The sequence below is a fragment of the Pinus tabuliformis genome, chromosome 3_1 (assembly GCF_031772625.1).
Source record: "Pinus tabuliformis cultivar Carrire ecotype Pingquan chromosome 3_1, CPIR1, whole genome shotgun sequence".
Taxonomy (NCBI): Eukaryota; Viridiplantae; Streptophyta; class Pinopsida; order Pinales; family Pinaceae; genus Pinus; species Pinus tabuliformis.
The window spans coordinates 324631450-324647881 of NC_142301.1; the positions used below are offsets into that span (position 1 = coordinate 324631450).

A 16432-nucleotide genomic window follows, 5' to 3' on the forward strand; every position below is an offset into this window, starting at 1 on the left:
TTCACAACAAAATCCAACCAGTCAAAACAGCATTGAATGTCAACCAAAAATTGATTTTGTGCTTCTAAACATAAGGAAGGCTTCCTACAGGCAACTGGAATGGTGCAAAACAAGTGCCAGCATTTATGACTACTCAATATCAGTAAGAAAAATTCATGAACCAGAGTTTCATTTATACAGACATAATTCTGTCCTAATCACATAGTTACAATACAAATTAAAGGTAAGATGCATCTCTATGTCCAGTTATTTTGAGAGAACAAAAATAAAAGGTATTGAAAATAATCTTAAAATGAAAATTCACTAGCAAAGGAAATTAGTGGCAATATATACCAAAGGGTCACTTCTAAAATAAATCACCACAATGCCCATCCACTGTTCCATATGAACAATTTGAGAGATCTTACAAAAACAAAGACAGGCCTACTTTCTCATGTTCAATACCAAACAACTTTAAATCCAGACATAACGATGAGGGTGAATCAAAAGATGGTATATGTAAACTGGTTGGGTTCTCTTTTTGTCCAGTAATTAGATCTTGACAACCAAAAACTGAGGTTGTATTACCAGATTGAAACTCACCTGGGTGTCAACAACATTATTTAATTTAATCCCATACTGGAAATACAATGCCTGTAGAAAATTAACCAGTGTCAAGAAGAATATTAAAAACATAAAGGTACTGTGGTCCTGCAAATTTCTGTGAATCTGTTAAGACATAAGAATAGAGTATTTACATACCTCACTGTCACGTTTGCAATCATGAACAACTTTAGTCACATGAACAGATTCTAGAGCAGGCTTGCAAGCCTGCATTAGCAAGCCTCCACCCTCAACTGCATCAACTAGATACACAGCATCCTCAAAAGCAAGCTGCAAAATAACTTAAAATTGATCTAAATGCTTCAGAAGAATTGGTATTGTTTCAACCAAAAATGGCGATGAGAATCAATACTCCTTATACAAAATATAACCAAAATCCCATACGCATAACTTTATGCTATCAAGCCAATGAATTATCCATACAATGCAACATTTGAATAAGAATACAATTTGAATATTTCATTTGAAAATTCTCGTAAAAGAACAAGCCACCTTCCTTTTCCTTCTCTGTAGACCCATCCAAAGCAACCTGTAATGTTAAATCCAAACTCCAGGCAGTAATTTCAGCACTGATTCAAACTGGCTTCTGAAAAGCTACTGCTATACTTCTAAAAGCTCTATAGTTGAAAATTTCTAAATGAGATTAGGTATAACTGCAGCAGCAAAAAGCCGTTGTTGAACCTATGCTAAAAGCAGATGTGGAACTTTTTTCAACTGCTGATATAGTCAGCAAGATAGCATCTCGACTCTCATATGGAAATGGATCCCAAAATGCCACAATTGAGCAAATCACCCAATATGAAATACCACCACAAAAAAGCACTAACACAATCAGATTTCATGCCATACATATAAAAATGCACTCCCAGCAACCCCCATAATCATTTTGGATGTAGAGAATGAAATGATAGATTGCAACTACAACTCACCAAAGATGTGTGTTTGCGTGTGTGTGTGTCGGTCTGGCTGTGGTCTAGAGTCAACTTGAGGCAGTTACCATGAGGATGACCCAAGTTCAAATCCTGGCAGGAATGCTCCCAACCTGCATGGTGAGTGGGCATTTGTGGTTGGGTCCTATTATAGCAAAATCTTGCATCTTAGTGTGAAGACTCACTAGGTGACCAAGACAATGAGTAACATGGGAAAATTACCACTGCCACTTCAGCAACTTCTACCCTTGTTTCAGTGATGGGTGCAATCCAACACAAGGGAGGCTTCCCCAGTAGACCTTAAGGCTTAGGGATCAAATGGCCCAGTGAAACCAAGTTAAGAGCCCCTTAATGCTTCTACTTCTTATACCACCAACTAAGAGGATCAAACAATTAGGGTTTGCAGTGGATTTTGAAGACTTAAGTTGACCAATAAAAACACACGAAGGTTCCCAAATACACACAATCAAGAAATTAAACTTTGGCTGGAGTAAACTAGCATAAAAAAACATAAATTGCAGCAATACGCTAGTTATAACAGCAGCAAAACTAGCCCCAGAATATATGATAATAAAGTGAAAAACAAAGGGCTATGATATGAGTAAATAAGAGAATTAATTACAACAATTTTCTGTGGTCAAAAGAGCATTTAACAACATTAAAACCTTAGACATCAGCCTTAAATTATGGCTGAAAATACACCTTAAAGGGCACCTGGTTTTCCAATATATTTCAAACAAATTCTAACTCTAGGACATTGACATCCAAGTGAATAAATGCTAAAAATAAATGATTTTGCTATAATTAAACCATAGTTCACCCTAAAACAATAAAAAGAATGATTTTTAAAATATAGGTGACTGTCAAAAAAGAGAGGATTAGTGTCTTTCTCAATCTAGGGCTAATGAAGTCTAGGATCAAACAAACTTGGGAAGAAATGGAATGGATGTACGTTTAAGACTAAAGGAGACCCTGAAATAGGTCCATATTATTGAGACGCGGCTGGAGCGTTTTGGAGCGGCGGCAACCTAGGGTTTACTCGGCTCTGGTTGCTGCCTGAGCCTGCGGCGACAGGGCTATCGCTGGTGGGGATACTGGTCACCCTTCCGGCTTCCATCACCTGATATCAGTGCCGGGGCTCGCTCTGGTGGTTTCTGCAGATTCGGGGCTCGCTGCACTGGAGGTTCTGCGGACCAGTTTGCCTGCGGCGTGATTTCGGCCTCGGCTCCCCTATCTCCGGCGTCTTTCCTCGCGCAGTGATATTTCTTCATTTTCCTCAGCAAGACTCGGGCTCTGAGCTGAGCGGCGGCGGCGTTTTCTTCCACTGGTTCCTCGGGTATCTCTGCGCACCGACAGACCCTCCGGACTTGGTGGTTTTAGCGCGGGGTTTTGGCCTCTGAGTTTTGTGCTGCGTCGCAGAGCGGGGTCAAGGGTTTTAGGCCTGACTCTCTACATGGGGGCGAGGTGGCTGCCCTAGCCGCCTCTGCCCCCGGAACCGACCCGCCTCAGCTCGTTTCGGGACCTTTTGGGCTCCTTTGCTGATGCTGGGTACTTTTTTTGGTCCTCTGCTAGTTACCATTGCAGCTATGGAGAGTGTTGAGGGATCTGAGGTGTAGAGTCTGTCTCTGCATCGATTCGTGCCGCTCTTCCATGGCTGTCGCTGGTTAGTTTCATTTTCTGGCTCCTCTATATATATGGGTGGTTTTCTTTCACTTGCTTCTGTGGGTTTTCGTGGAGAGTTGAGGGGATGGGGGAGGTGTGGCCTCTCCATTTCGTGCCTCTCCCCTCTGTCTTTTTGGCTGCATTTGAATTATTTCTGCACATTCCACAGGAGCTATCGTTTATTTATTGTTTTTATTAGCTTGTTTGGGTAGGAGTATACTCCTGTTGGGGTTTACATACCCAGTTTCTGGTTGCCCTGTCTGAGGGCTTTATCTGCATACTTCTCTGAAGTATTGGTTATTGTATGTGGTTTACCCACACTACTGCATATGCGTTTCTGCATCTACAACATGTAATTTTCTGAAATTAATGGAAATTACGCGTTCTTTTCTTCGGAAAAAAAAAAAGACTAAAGGAGACCCTTAACCTAGGCATCCAACATTTTGCAAGGCTAAATAAGGGATCGAGCAACACTTTCTAAACCTAGGACACTGAAACCCAAGTGAAAAAATGCTGAAAATAAATGATTTTGCTGCGATTAAAAGTTATGTATAAAATCAAATTATGTATAAAGTTAAATTGTTATGTATTAAAGGGGCATGATCACAAGATCATGACCCCTCATGTAAAGGCTTTGAGGCTATATTTAAGCCAAGAGCCATCAATTGTAACATCATCATTCAATCAATTCATAAAATAAATATATAAATAAAACATCAGTTATTTAATGTAAATTGCATCTACCACATCTGGTATCAGAGTGGAAGTTCAACCTTCGGTGACCTCACTATAACATGGCAACCTGTCTACCACTGGTTTTGTCCGCTACCGCCCTTTCGATCCACTATCAAATGTCGCCGCACCTCAATGTTGCCATCCCTATTCCCTGCATATTCTTTCCAACAACCTATATTCCATTATCCACGTTCTGTTCGAGTGTTCCCCAGCCACCATACACTACCCCGATCAATTCGTTGCAAAACCTGGTCCGCGCCCCTATAATGTTGTCATTCCCTCATTGGAAATCGTTGTTGTTTACCACGACCATTGATACCATTGTCAGCCTATTCTCCGTTGACTGCACGCCTCATCTCCCGCCACCCCCAACCTTGCTCCTCATCCACGACCGTGGCACTGCGTCGCCCTAATCCACGATTCACTGATTCACAGACAATTCATACTCCCAACAAGCGATTCGTTTCCCCCCCACACCTTTCATAATGTTTAGTAACATTAATTATTAGTTTATATAATTATTAATAATCATTAATAATTATATATTAATTATAATTACTATATAGTATTTAATTAATTATTAATTATATTTATTTATTAATTATTAATTATTAATTATTAATTATTAATTATATTTATTTATTTATTATCATATAATTAAAATATAACTAATTAATTAGTTATTAATTATAATTATTATATAGTCATTAATTAATTATTAATTATATATATAATAAATTAATTAAATAAAAGTTAAAGAAGCAAGTTAAAGCTGGAACGTTATACACCACCATTCACTCGAAAAACAACGATATTGTGTAGACAATTTATATTAAATAACAGATGTTTTGTTTATATATTTATTGTATGAAAATTATTGAAATGAATCCTCCTACTGAACCTCCAACCCCAAAAAGTAATGCATCAATCCCATATCGATCATGTTAAACTCTGAAGCAAGGTCTTGTAGTGTTGAATGAGTCTCTCCTCTCCTATAATAAACAATTCATCCACGTACAGAACCAAAATGAGTGAATTGTCACCAACCGTGGTAAAGTATAGGTTCGGATATGCATCACTCTTCTAGAAACCCATTTGTTGCAAGTAGGCATCAATCCTCTCGTACCATGCTCTTTGCACCTGCTTCAATCCATATAAGGCTTTCTTAAGCCTACACACATGAGACTCTCTCCCATGCACCTCAAAGCCCTGTGGCTGCTCAATGTACACCTCCTCCTATATGACCCCATTGAGAAAGGCGGTCTTCACATCCATCTGGTGAAACTTCCAAACCATCTCAGCTGCTATGGAGATCACTGCTCTAATAGAGGTATAACGAGCAACCAGTGTTTTAAAAATTGGTCAGTTTGAACCAATAACCGGTCAAACCGGTTGGCTCATTAGCCGACCAAGTCAAACCAGCAGAAAAATCAGGTTCGACCCCTCACTTCGCCCAAAAACCACAAAAACTGGTGCTAACCAGCTAGTTTCGTCCTAAACTGGTCGATTCGCTGTCAAGGCCACGGAGGACCCACACAGCCCAATTTAGGAAGCTTCTAGGGTGTTTTGGAGGGAAAATAAGGGTTGTTTCCCTCCAAAAACACCCTCTCCGAGCCTTTAAAAGGAGTTCACCCCCCTCATTTGCCTCACAAATCTCATTTGGAGTTTTTGTGAGTTTGATTGGGAGCTTGGAAAGTGTTGAGTTTTTTCTAGAGTAGTGGAACAGCAGAGAGTTTGAGCTAAGTAGTAGTCATCATGTCTCCAAAAGCCAAGGATACTGTATGGGCTCATTATGATATGATTGATGGCAAAATGATCTGCAAATATTGCCAAAAAATTATTGAAGGAGGGGGTATTAACAGGTTCAAGCAACACTTGGCTGGGATAGGAGGACATGTAAAGCCATGTGGAGCACCAAATGAAATAATAGGGCATATTAGGGCAGAATACCTTCAGAAGTTTGAGATTCAAGTCACTGAACCAATAGAGAAGCTTGTGACTCAAGCAGTTGCAAAGTTTGGGAGTCGAGTCTCAACCAACTGAGTTTGATCATGATGACTCATGAGAAGTTTCAAGTGATAATGTTGATCACTATTATCATATATGTAGACTTGTAGTAGGCCAGTGGCCCCATAGTTTGTGGGCTTTGTTTTTGCACTCTAGAGGCCATTTAGAGCCTCATTGATTATATATTTCGTTGTTGATATGTATTGCACTTGGTGCCATTTTGATATATCCACCTTTACATGGTATATATATGAGCAAACTTTGCATATGTTGTGTCTATTGGTTTGGAATCACGGTTTTAAATCTTACAAATAGTTTTTTTCACTAAAAATTAATTATTTAATGTATTTTTTTAAAAACCGGTTCATTTAGACCTAACCACTTCCAGTTTGACTGGTTTCAGTTTGAAACCCAGTTTATTAGGTGGACCGGTCCGGTCACCGGTTCCGGATTTTAAAACTATGCGAGAAACTAGTGCAAAGGTATCCTCATAGTCAACTTCCTCTACTTGTGAGAACCCACGCACCACAAAACGAGCTTTGAACTTCACGCTGCCATCCACAGCATTTTCGATCTTGTAGAGCCACCTAGAAGTCACCTTTGACTTCCATTCAAGTCTCGGCACTATCTCCCACACATCACTCTTCATGATGGAGGCATACTCCTCCACCATGGCATCCCTCCAGGTCTGTTGACTAGCAGCCTCCTCGTAGCTAACTGGCTTAGTCTCCACAACATCTGCCACATAGCCACCCAACCTCTCTAGCCATCTGCTCACCTTAACTGACCACTTGGCTTTATCCACTATCTCCTGTGCTTCCTTCATGGTTTCTCGAAACCATTTAAGCTTCCTGTTCACCATAGTAGCCTCTTTAACTGGTATGGGAAAATCCTCCACTAGAGTCTCTCGTCCTAATGAGGAAGCCCCTCCTGTGTTCTATGGTGAACCTGTACTCTGAGATCATGTGCTCGATGATCCTGGACTCTATGAACCTGTCACCCAAGAACTAGGTGATCCTCCTAACCCTGGTGTACCACCTGAAGATTTTGATACCTATGGTGTGGCCCCTTGCTAAGGAGCATGTTGCTCTACCCGATCAACCTCTCGAGACCTCATCAAGGCCCTCTCCTCCTCAAATCTCACATCTTGTCTCAGGACAACTTTCCTCTGCGTAGGAATGTATATGTGGTAGGCCTTGCTGGTCTCACCGTAACCCACAAAGATACCCTTCTCTACAGTGGGTTCTAGCTTCATCCTCTTCTCCTCAAGGACGTGTGAATATGTAAGCCACCCAAAAATCAATGTGCCCAATCTCAAGCTTCTTCCCAGAAAAAGCCTCCTCAAGAGGCTTACTACCCAAGGCTCTATGTGGACTCCTGTTTTGCAAGTACACTGCAGTGTTACACGCCTCGGCCCATAAAAAGAAAGGTAGCCTCTGATCATGCAACATAGCTCTCGCTGCACCCACTATGGCCCTGTTCTTCCTGTCTACCAACCCATTCTCCTGGGAGGTTACAAGGCACTATGTACTCCCTCCTGATGCCAGCACTCCTATAGAACTCCTTCATCCCCTTGGAGGTATACTTGCCCCCATTGTTTGCTCTCAACACCTTGATCTTCTTCCCCATTTGGTTCTCCACAAGAACCTTGAACTCTTGAAACCTCTTGAAGACCTAATCCTTGGTCTTTAAAACGAAATCCAAGTCTTCCTGGAGTAGTCATTGTTAGTAAATCAGAAAGGCAGAAAGATTATCTTTATATAGATAATTGCTTGTGACTTTCTTATGTTTATGTTCTTCTTTTATCTTTCAGTTCATCAAATAATTACCTAAATAATAACACAAATATCATAGACACCAGATGTAGGCGGACTGCCAGGGAAAAACCCCTATCTAAGGAAAACCCAGTCAACAACTCTTCCTTGATAACTTCACGAGATAATCCAAGACTCTTGACCTAGGGACAGACTTCCTCTGTTGAATTTCCATGACCTTGGATCTAGGTTAGAGTCTTAAAAACACTGACACTACCAAACCAAGAATCTTAACCATAAACTACTTTGCACATCGGAAATATAAAACAATAAATCACATGTACACAAGTATACACAATTTTTAACAAATATTGTACAATAATGTACAACCCAATCTTCGTTATATTAAACCAAATCTAAATAATACAACAGTATATGGTATACAAGATACAATGACAAACTTCGTTGCAGCTTCTATGTTGTATCTTGTCCTGTCAGTCCTTCACTTCTGTACTGCTCACTAGCTACCCCTTAGTCCTTCAAAGGACAACACATCGAGACTCCAAGAGGGCTGCCACCTAACAATGTTGCATGTCACTTCTGCTGCAAGTACACGGGCTCATAAATCTATTCACTGCGTAGGACTAATTCCCGAGCTCCAACCTGCCTTCCAATAGCCTCTTTCGTCCATTAAAGAGCTACTCATAAGGCTACAAACTTCACCCAATCACGCACCAACAACGTCCTTCTTGTCTGCTGCTCTAGGGCTACTTTGGGTAGCCAACACACTGCCCTCCAATCAGATCAATGGCACCCAATCACATCACTGTCAATTCTGCTCCTAGGAAGACTCTTCACCTCCTCGGAAGATCCTCCACATGGCACCAACAGGTTGCAATGTCACGATCCAATTCTAGTCAACACTTTGACCCAACAATCCTCCACAAAAACACTATTGTCACCATTGTTTGCACTATTGCTCCTACAATTCTGGTTAGGGCATGTACAGCAACCCTTAACCCACCACACAGTCAGCAATCTAAGCCCTCAAGGGTTGTGGTCCACCTTGGAGAGGCTCCTCCTATGCTACGTTGCCCTCTTAAGGTCCTGTCCACCTTAACGCAGCCCTTAAACCACCTCCAACTGCTTGCTATGGCCTGTGCCCTAGCACAGCAGCTTGTTGTAGCTTTCGGGCTCCTCCAAAATGTGCCTAAACAATCCTCCAGCAGCTGCATATTGCCTCCTTAGGAACTCGGCCTAGCTGCCTGTTGACCACTACGTGTCAACTCCCCATAGCAAGTACACCCCCTTTTCTTCCCAAAAGGGATAGCACTTGATTGACATGTTCGTGCCATTCGACAGTCATCGTCGACTTGATCATACTATGTTGTAAACCCAGTCTGAATGTGTGAATTGTAAATAATCTTAGCAGATATGAGTCATGTATGTAAATTGCCTAGGTGGACCTAATTTTCTAGTGATAATCTACGTTCCGGAAGGTTTTTTATCTCACCGATCCATGATCGGCAGAGTTTTCCTTTAGCCTAACCCCAAAGCCGGAATGAATTTTGTCATTAGAATCTTAGAGGAATCCTAGTGTGTTAATTTGCTAAATTATAGTTGTGTCGCAGAATTGGGTGGTTTATGAGGGTCTATGTCAAATGGGTTTTCCCCCTTGAGATGTAAAGTTGTAAAAGTCATGATGTAAAGTGTCTTGAGGGTTAGAAAATGTTTTAATCCCCTCATAAGTCCTAAGTCCTAGGTCCTAGGGGATTTTTCCAAAGGCTAAGTTCGAGGATCCATTTAAAAATAAATTAAAAATTAAAAAATGAAAAATTGAAAAGATAAAAAACAATAAAAAAAGAATATATATATAAAAGATATAAATAAATAAATAATAAAATAGTAATATTTTTGAGTAAATAAATGCAGAATTTCAATTTTTAATGCATTAAAAAATTCGACGGATGAGATTAAGTGATATCTTGATCCTCATCGCGGTCAAGATCATTTTGACGTGGATCACTCGAACTAGCTGTTGGGAATTTTTCCTTTAAATAGGGTGCTAGGGGTCATTTGAGATCATTCGAGCTGTGAGTCTTGTGCTGAAGAAAGCTCTCTTGTAAACTTTTTCTGGTGCTAATAAAGAAAGACTTTGGGGTTGAAATATTGCTGGTGTTACTCTCCTAAAATGCTGTGAGCTGTTTTATTTTCTGCATATTTGCATTTTTTAGCCATTAGTAATAGCTTGATCTGAAGTATTGTTGAACACAGGTATCTTGTTCACTTACTAGGGTTTGAATGGTAGTGGCATTTCTGAAATAATGGCAGGTATCTCCATTGCATCTGGAATCTAGTACTATTTTTTCCCTCTTTATTGATGGTTGAACAAACCCTTATTGAGAAGATCAGTGGGCGTTTGGGGAAGTTCTCGGCTGAACTAGCCAACTCCCGCATGCATTCTCTTGCAGAGCCCAGCCAGTTTCAATCCTGGGTCTATCATTTAAGTTTGTTTTTCTGAATTGCATGAGAGTTTTTTCTAAAGCATTTCATAGCAAATCTTAAGTTCTGAAAATATTATTAATGATAACTGACTAATCTGGCTATTATAGAGCTATAATTCTGTAAATATTTGTAATTTTTGACCAGTTTGTAGGGTTTTAGTTTTAATATTTGCATATATTCTCCGGGTGCTTGTTTTCCCATTGCAGGTTGCAGGTCTGAGAAGAAATTTTTTGTGTGTGAAGCCAGATCTGGCCCCAGAAAATAGCTTTTGCAGGGGTGTTTATTTCAGATCTGGGGATTTTTTTTGGGGTTTTCGTCAGTTAAATCTGAAGCAGGGCAATTTAAAATTTTTATTAAAACTGCTTCAAGGGTTTCTGGGGCACCGATCTGCTTTCTTCTCTTGTCTGATGCTGTGTTGAGGTTTCTGGAAAGTTTCGAGTGTCCTTGCAGTGTTTACTATACCCCTCGCCCTCCTCACTGTACGCCACCATCAGTTGTTGTTCTTCAAACGTGCCGAATCTGCCACCAAGCCTCTGTTTTCACACGCTCTCTTCTTCCCTGTGTACCCCCCCTCCACGCAGCTTGCACGCACCTTTATCACCCCTCATCATTGTCTGCAGCCATCTCCACGTTTCTGCCTACTCAAAATCGTAGCCCCTCACGCGAATATCAAACCTCCACGATTCCTCACGCACAGCAAGACAAAAACTCAAAACACTCACAAAAAATCGATTTTTTCTTTACGACAAGACTTCTTCCTGCGTACTCCTCACGATGTTCGCTCCTTAAACCTGTACGCTGCTCCATATTTGATCGTTGTCGACTCTCCTACGCTATCCCTCTTTCCATCGCTCAGATCTTTTCTTCCGCCTCCTTGCCAGCTCCCTTTCTCCCCACACTGTTCCATCCAGCTCACTTAACCCGTGGAGCCCTGCGTCCTCCATTATCTGCTGCTCCTCACATAAGCGTAGCCTCATCCACAACACCATACCTCTCCACCCTGCGTCCTCTCATCCCTCACGTGAAGCCTACAGCCTGTCCACGAGCAGCGTTCCACGCAGCCCCTCCCGTTCCACGCAGTTTCTTTGGATCGACGGGCAACCTACAAATCGATTCCTCTTGCGCTTTTCTTCTGGGCATCACCATACTTCTCCTCCATCGTGCTCTTCATCCATTTCATGTCGTCGAGCTTATTCCCTCCGCCGTCGACCTGCACACCTGCAAAATCACAAGCATAAACAAAATTTCGATATGTATGCTATGCAGCTAAGTTTTAGATAGGCGTATGTATAAACTTTTTCTTGGGTTTCGTTTGATTCTTTTTGGGTTTAGATTTAGTTAAATTTTTTTTTAATTTTAGTTTAGGGTTGATATATTGTTATAGTTTAGTTAATGAATTTTCATTAAATTTTTTCTTTAAGGACTTGAAAATTTTCAATTCAGTTTTGTTTATATTTTTTATTTTGTTGTTTTAATTCTTCATTTTAAAAATAGAAAATTCAAAATTAAATTTTTGTTTTCATTTAGATTTTAGTTCTTTTCTATTTTGATTTTAAATTTAGAACATCAAATATATATATATATATATATATATCATTAAAAAAAAAAAATTGAACATAAAAAATTGAGCTTCACTTTTTAGTTTAGTTGTTAAGTGTTTTTTTTTATATATCCCAAAAAGCATAAAAAATAGTTTTTAGGCCCTTTTTTATTTTGTTCTATAGTTTAGATTTTAGATTTAAAGTTTCATTTATTTAGACTTTAGTTAGCCTAGTCTTGTTTTATTTGAAAACATAAAAAATATTTTGGAAATATTTTGCCAAATTCAGTCTTGGCTCAAGGATTTATTACGTTTTATCTTTTCTACCGAGGCTAAAATTTTGATGTGGGAATTAATATTTATCATTTTTTTTAAACATGCTTAAATGATCATGAATGTGATATCTGGTTAGCATTTGAAATTACGTGGTTGTTTAAAGCATCTAATTTTTTTCGAAATTTTAATTGCTGGAGCATCATTAAGGCATTGTGAATTTACTGGATATCTTGCATTGCTCGGGTTATTTGATGATAAATGTTTGTTTTACATGGTTCATATTTCTGCAACATTTAATTATGCAGTCATCAACTCTATAAGGCACTGGCCTATTTACTTAGTAAAATCATTTTAGTGCTTGTTTCCTCGTGTCTCCCAACCCAACTGTTTCACAGTTGGTGATTCATTTTCCCATAGGGTCTACCCCCCTTAGCCGCGGGAGACAGGCTTAAACGGAGAGATCGGGGATTAGAGTGACAGCCCCCGGTCTGAGCGTTGTCATGACAATCTGTGCGACAACACTGCCTACCCTCTCGACCCTTGAAACAACCTCTCAGATTCTGTCTCAGCCCTAAGACAGTCACCCAAAGCAAATCCACACTCCTCAGCTCCACGACCTCCTGTAGCATACCTCTCCCATGATGTTCAAGACCCTTTGCTGCGGCTAGATTAGACCCTTCCTTCTCTCCACCAAGTTCTTGTCCTGTAAGATATGTTTCTCTCTTGAATGCCTCAAATGAATCCAATTCACCCTTTATTTATAGCCTAAAGAGGGGCTCCAACGAATTAGTGAAGAGACCCATCTATTGGAGTAATTTACATCAAGCCTACATGACTTGAAAACCAATAATTAATTTGTCAACTTCAAAAATTCATTTCTCCACTTCTACAACTCGGAATTCGACGATTCTCGAAGCGTTGGATTCTCCTTTCCGCCCTCTATCGTCTCATGCCATCACATCTAGAAATGTGCCTGCAAAATTGCCCCAAACATGATTGGGTGCAAAACCCCATACTTGGGTTCCAAGCCCACAAGTGACCCTTGTGGCACTTTTCCCTCCAAACCTTGAACCCTAGGGCTTGGAGTACCTCCCAAGCTACATAAATCAACACTCCCTCTTAGCGAGGGAGGTACTTCCAAGACTAGGCAGTAACTTGTCATCGTCATCACTGCTCGTAACATTTGCCCAACTCTTGGCGCTCACAGTCGCAACAATCCCTATACGGTAAAATATGCCCTTCTCGGAAGTGTCATTGTCACTGCTTGAAGCACCCTGCTTCATCTTCTTATCCTATAACGTCTTCCACTCTCTCCATGATTCCTTCTTGGCAGTTGTAGGAGCACCCTTGCTCCCCACTGACCACGCGCTCTTCTTTGATTGCAGAGTCTCCCTCTGAATCTATAAGCTCCCTCTCGAACTTGACTCCCTCTAAGTCTCTGGAACCTGGACCTTCTTCTCGGGAACATGTATCTGCTCCTCTGAAGCCTGCACTTGCACCTGCTCCTGCTTCTCTGGAACCTGCACATGCTCCACTTGCTTCCTTCCATGATCCACAGGCTTGCCCGTCAACCTGTAGAGACCATGCTCTCTAACTCTAAGTACAATCCCATCGGACTTATAGCCTCTAGGCCTGAGTCTTGCTTTCTCATCCTGGAACAAGACCTCAAACCCCTTCCTCTCGCTCATCGAGACAGAAATCACACTATATATGAGTCTTGGTACAAACAGTACATCCTGGACCCGCATCACATGTACTGTCTCCATCCTAATTGGCACAACACCCGATCCTCGGATCTTCAACTGACTCTTGTCGCCCAACACCATGTGCAACTTCGAGTCCCATTCAACTAGAGTCTAAAAACCTCCTATCGCCCTGTCCACATACCATCCATCCTCATTGACAGTGCCCTGCAAGAAATGAGAAATCATAGTAAAGTCATCCTCTTCCAATCTCATGGAGAGATCATCTATCTTAGTTGTTGAAGTGGCAACACCAGTGACATGCTTTCCTTTCCTCTTCTCATCATCTCCCTTCTTCATCATCGAACATCTCAACGAATAATGACCCATCTCGCCACAGTTGAAACACTTGACTTTACTCAAGTCCTTTTGCTTACCCTTCATTCGTGCTGCAAGTGCCATGTCATCATCTGAAGCCTTCTTCTTTGGATGAAGATCCTCATCTCGCAACTCTTCTTGAATGAAGTCATCCCACAGCCTATCCCAATCTAGCAGCTTCTCCCTGGCAACAGTCCCTTTGATGAAGGGCTTCCAATCCTCGGTGAACCCTTTCAAGGCAATCCTTACCATATCTCCATCTGAGGTAGATACACTGATGGCAGCAAGCTCATCTTTGACCTAAGACAATATCGTCAGATATGAGGTCACGCTTTCACCCTTTATCATCTTGGTGGACTTCAACTTATCCTCCAATACCAGTACTCAGTTCTCGTTCTTATTCTCGAACAAAATTTGAAGAGCCATCCACATCTCATGTGCATTGTTCTTCCTAAACAAATGAGGTAATAGAGCATCCTTCATACCATCTAGGATGATCAATCTCACCCTCGCATCCAAATCTTCATATATTTCCAGCTCCTTAGGGTTTGTTGGCTTCTTGATCTCTTTCTCGGCGAACTCCCAGAGTCTGTTGACCTACAAGACCAACTTGATCCTTTCCTTCCAAGGACTATAGTTGGACAACCCCTCCAACCTATCCTCATACCGGAGACTTGCCTACAACTTTAACATTGTAGTGAGCCCTTCGATTACAATGTGACCAACTCCCTCTCACGATGTACTTCGCTACGCACAACTCTGATTCACTGACTTCCAAAGTAGCTCAGACACACTTTGATACCATGTTGAATTTCCATGACCTTGGATCTAGGTTAGTCTTAAAACCACTGACGCTACCAAACCAAGAATCTCAACCATAAACTACTTTGAAAAACGGAAATATAAAGCAGTAAATCACATGTACACAAGTATACACAATTTTTAACAAATATTGTACAATAATGTACAACCCAATCTTCGTTATATTAAACCAAATCTAAATAATACAACAGTCTACGGTATACAAGATACAATGACAAACTTTGTTGCAGCTTCTATGTCGTAACTTGTCTTGTCGGTCCTTCGCTTCTGTACTTCTTACTAACTGCTCCTTAGTCCTTCAAAGGGCAACACATTGACACTCCAGGAGGGTTTCCACCTAACAATGTTGCATGTCACTTCTGTCGCAAATACATAGGCCCATAAATCTGTTCTTTGGGTAGACTTAATTCCCGAGCTCCAATCTTCCTTCTAGTAGCCTCTTTCATCCATCAAAGAGCTACTCCTAAGGCTGCAAACTTCACCCAATCACGCACCAACAACGTCCTTCTTGTCTGTTGCTCTGGGGCTACTTTGGGTAGCCAACACATTGCCCTCCAATCAGGTCAATGGCACCCAATCATGTCACTGTCCATTCTGCTCCTAGGAAGACTCTTCACCTCCTTGGAAGATCCTCCACATAGCACCAACAAGCTGCAATGTCACGATCCAATTCTCATCGACACTTTGACCCAACAATCCTCCATAAAAACACTGTTGTCACCAATGTTTGCACTATTGCTCCTAGAATTCCGATTAGGGCATGTACAGCAACCCTTAACCCACCACATAGTCAGCAATCTAAGCCCTCAAGCGCTGCAGTCCACCTTGGAGAAGCTCCTCCTATGCTACGCTACCCTCTTAAGGTCCTGTCCACCTTAACACAGCCCTTAACCCACCCCCAACTGCTTGCTATTGTTGGAAACACTGAGAGGGGGGGTGAATCAGTATTTCTTTTTCCCACTATTGTTTCACCAGTTAAAACATATATATTCAGAATACAAGATGAACAACAAGAATAAATGCTTTTATTAATATAAACTATGCAGTAAAATAGATACAATATTTAGATAGTTACAATCAGTTGCCAAGCTCCAACTTGGACTTTGGTGAGGCTCCAACCTCCAAAGCACCAACTCTATTTCGCCAAGACACCAATCTTGGAATTAGGAGCACCAACTCCCAAGGACTTCAATCCTTCCTACTTCTGAGGCATCAACCCCAAGGACTCCAATCCTACTTACTTCTGAGGCACCAGCCCCAAGGACTCCTATCCTTCTTGCTTTTGAGGCACCAGCCCCAAGGACTCCTATCCTTCTTGCTTTTGAGGCACTAGCCCCAAGGACTCCAATCCTGTCAAGGCACTTTTGATAATAATGTTCTACTCTCAAAACTCTTCTCTGCTGAGTTCTGTCTGGTTATAGTTTCTCTGTAGTCTCCAAGCTACAGCATCAATGACAACCAGTCTTCTCTTGAAGGAGTCTTTACAACTCTTCCTACCATTCACACAGAGTCTCCAATAGCTGACCTCTGATCATATCT

The 16432-nt window shown here is 41.1% G+C and overlaps 1 protein-coding gene across 3 annotated transcripts in view; it reads right to left on the reverse strand.

Moving 5' to 3' along the window:
* Positions 1–16432, reverse strand: part of LOC149187085 (3'-5' exonuclease domain-containing protein / K homology domain-containing protein / KH domain-containing protein) — a 290743-nt gene that overhangs the window by 147046 nt on the left and 127265 nt on the right. For all 3 annotated transcript variants that reach the window (XM_089411279.1, XM_089411278.1, XM_089411280.1), the window contains exons 3-4: positions 742–873; positions 583–633 (exon numbers count right to left, since the gene is read on the reverse strand). In XM_089411279.1, coding sequence (XP_089267405.1) covers positions 583–633; positions 742–873 — 183 coding nt within the window. The remainder of the gene's footprint in view (positions 1–582; positions 634–741; positions 874–16432) is intronic.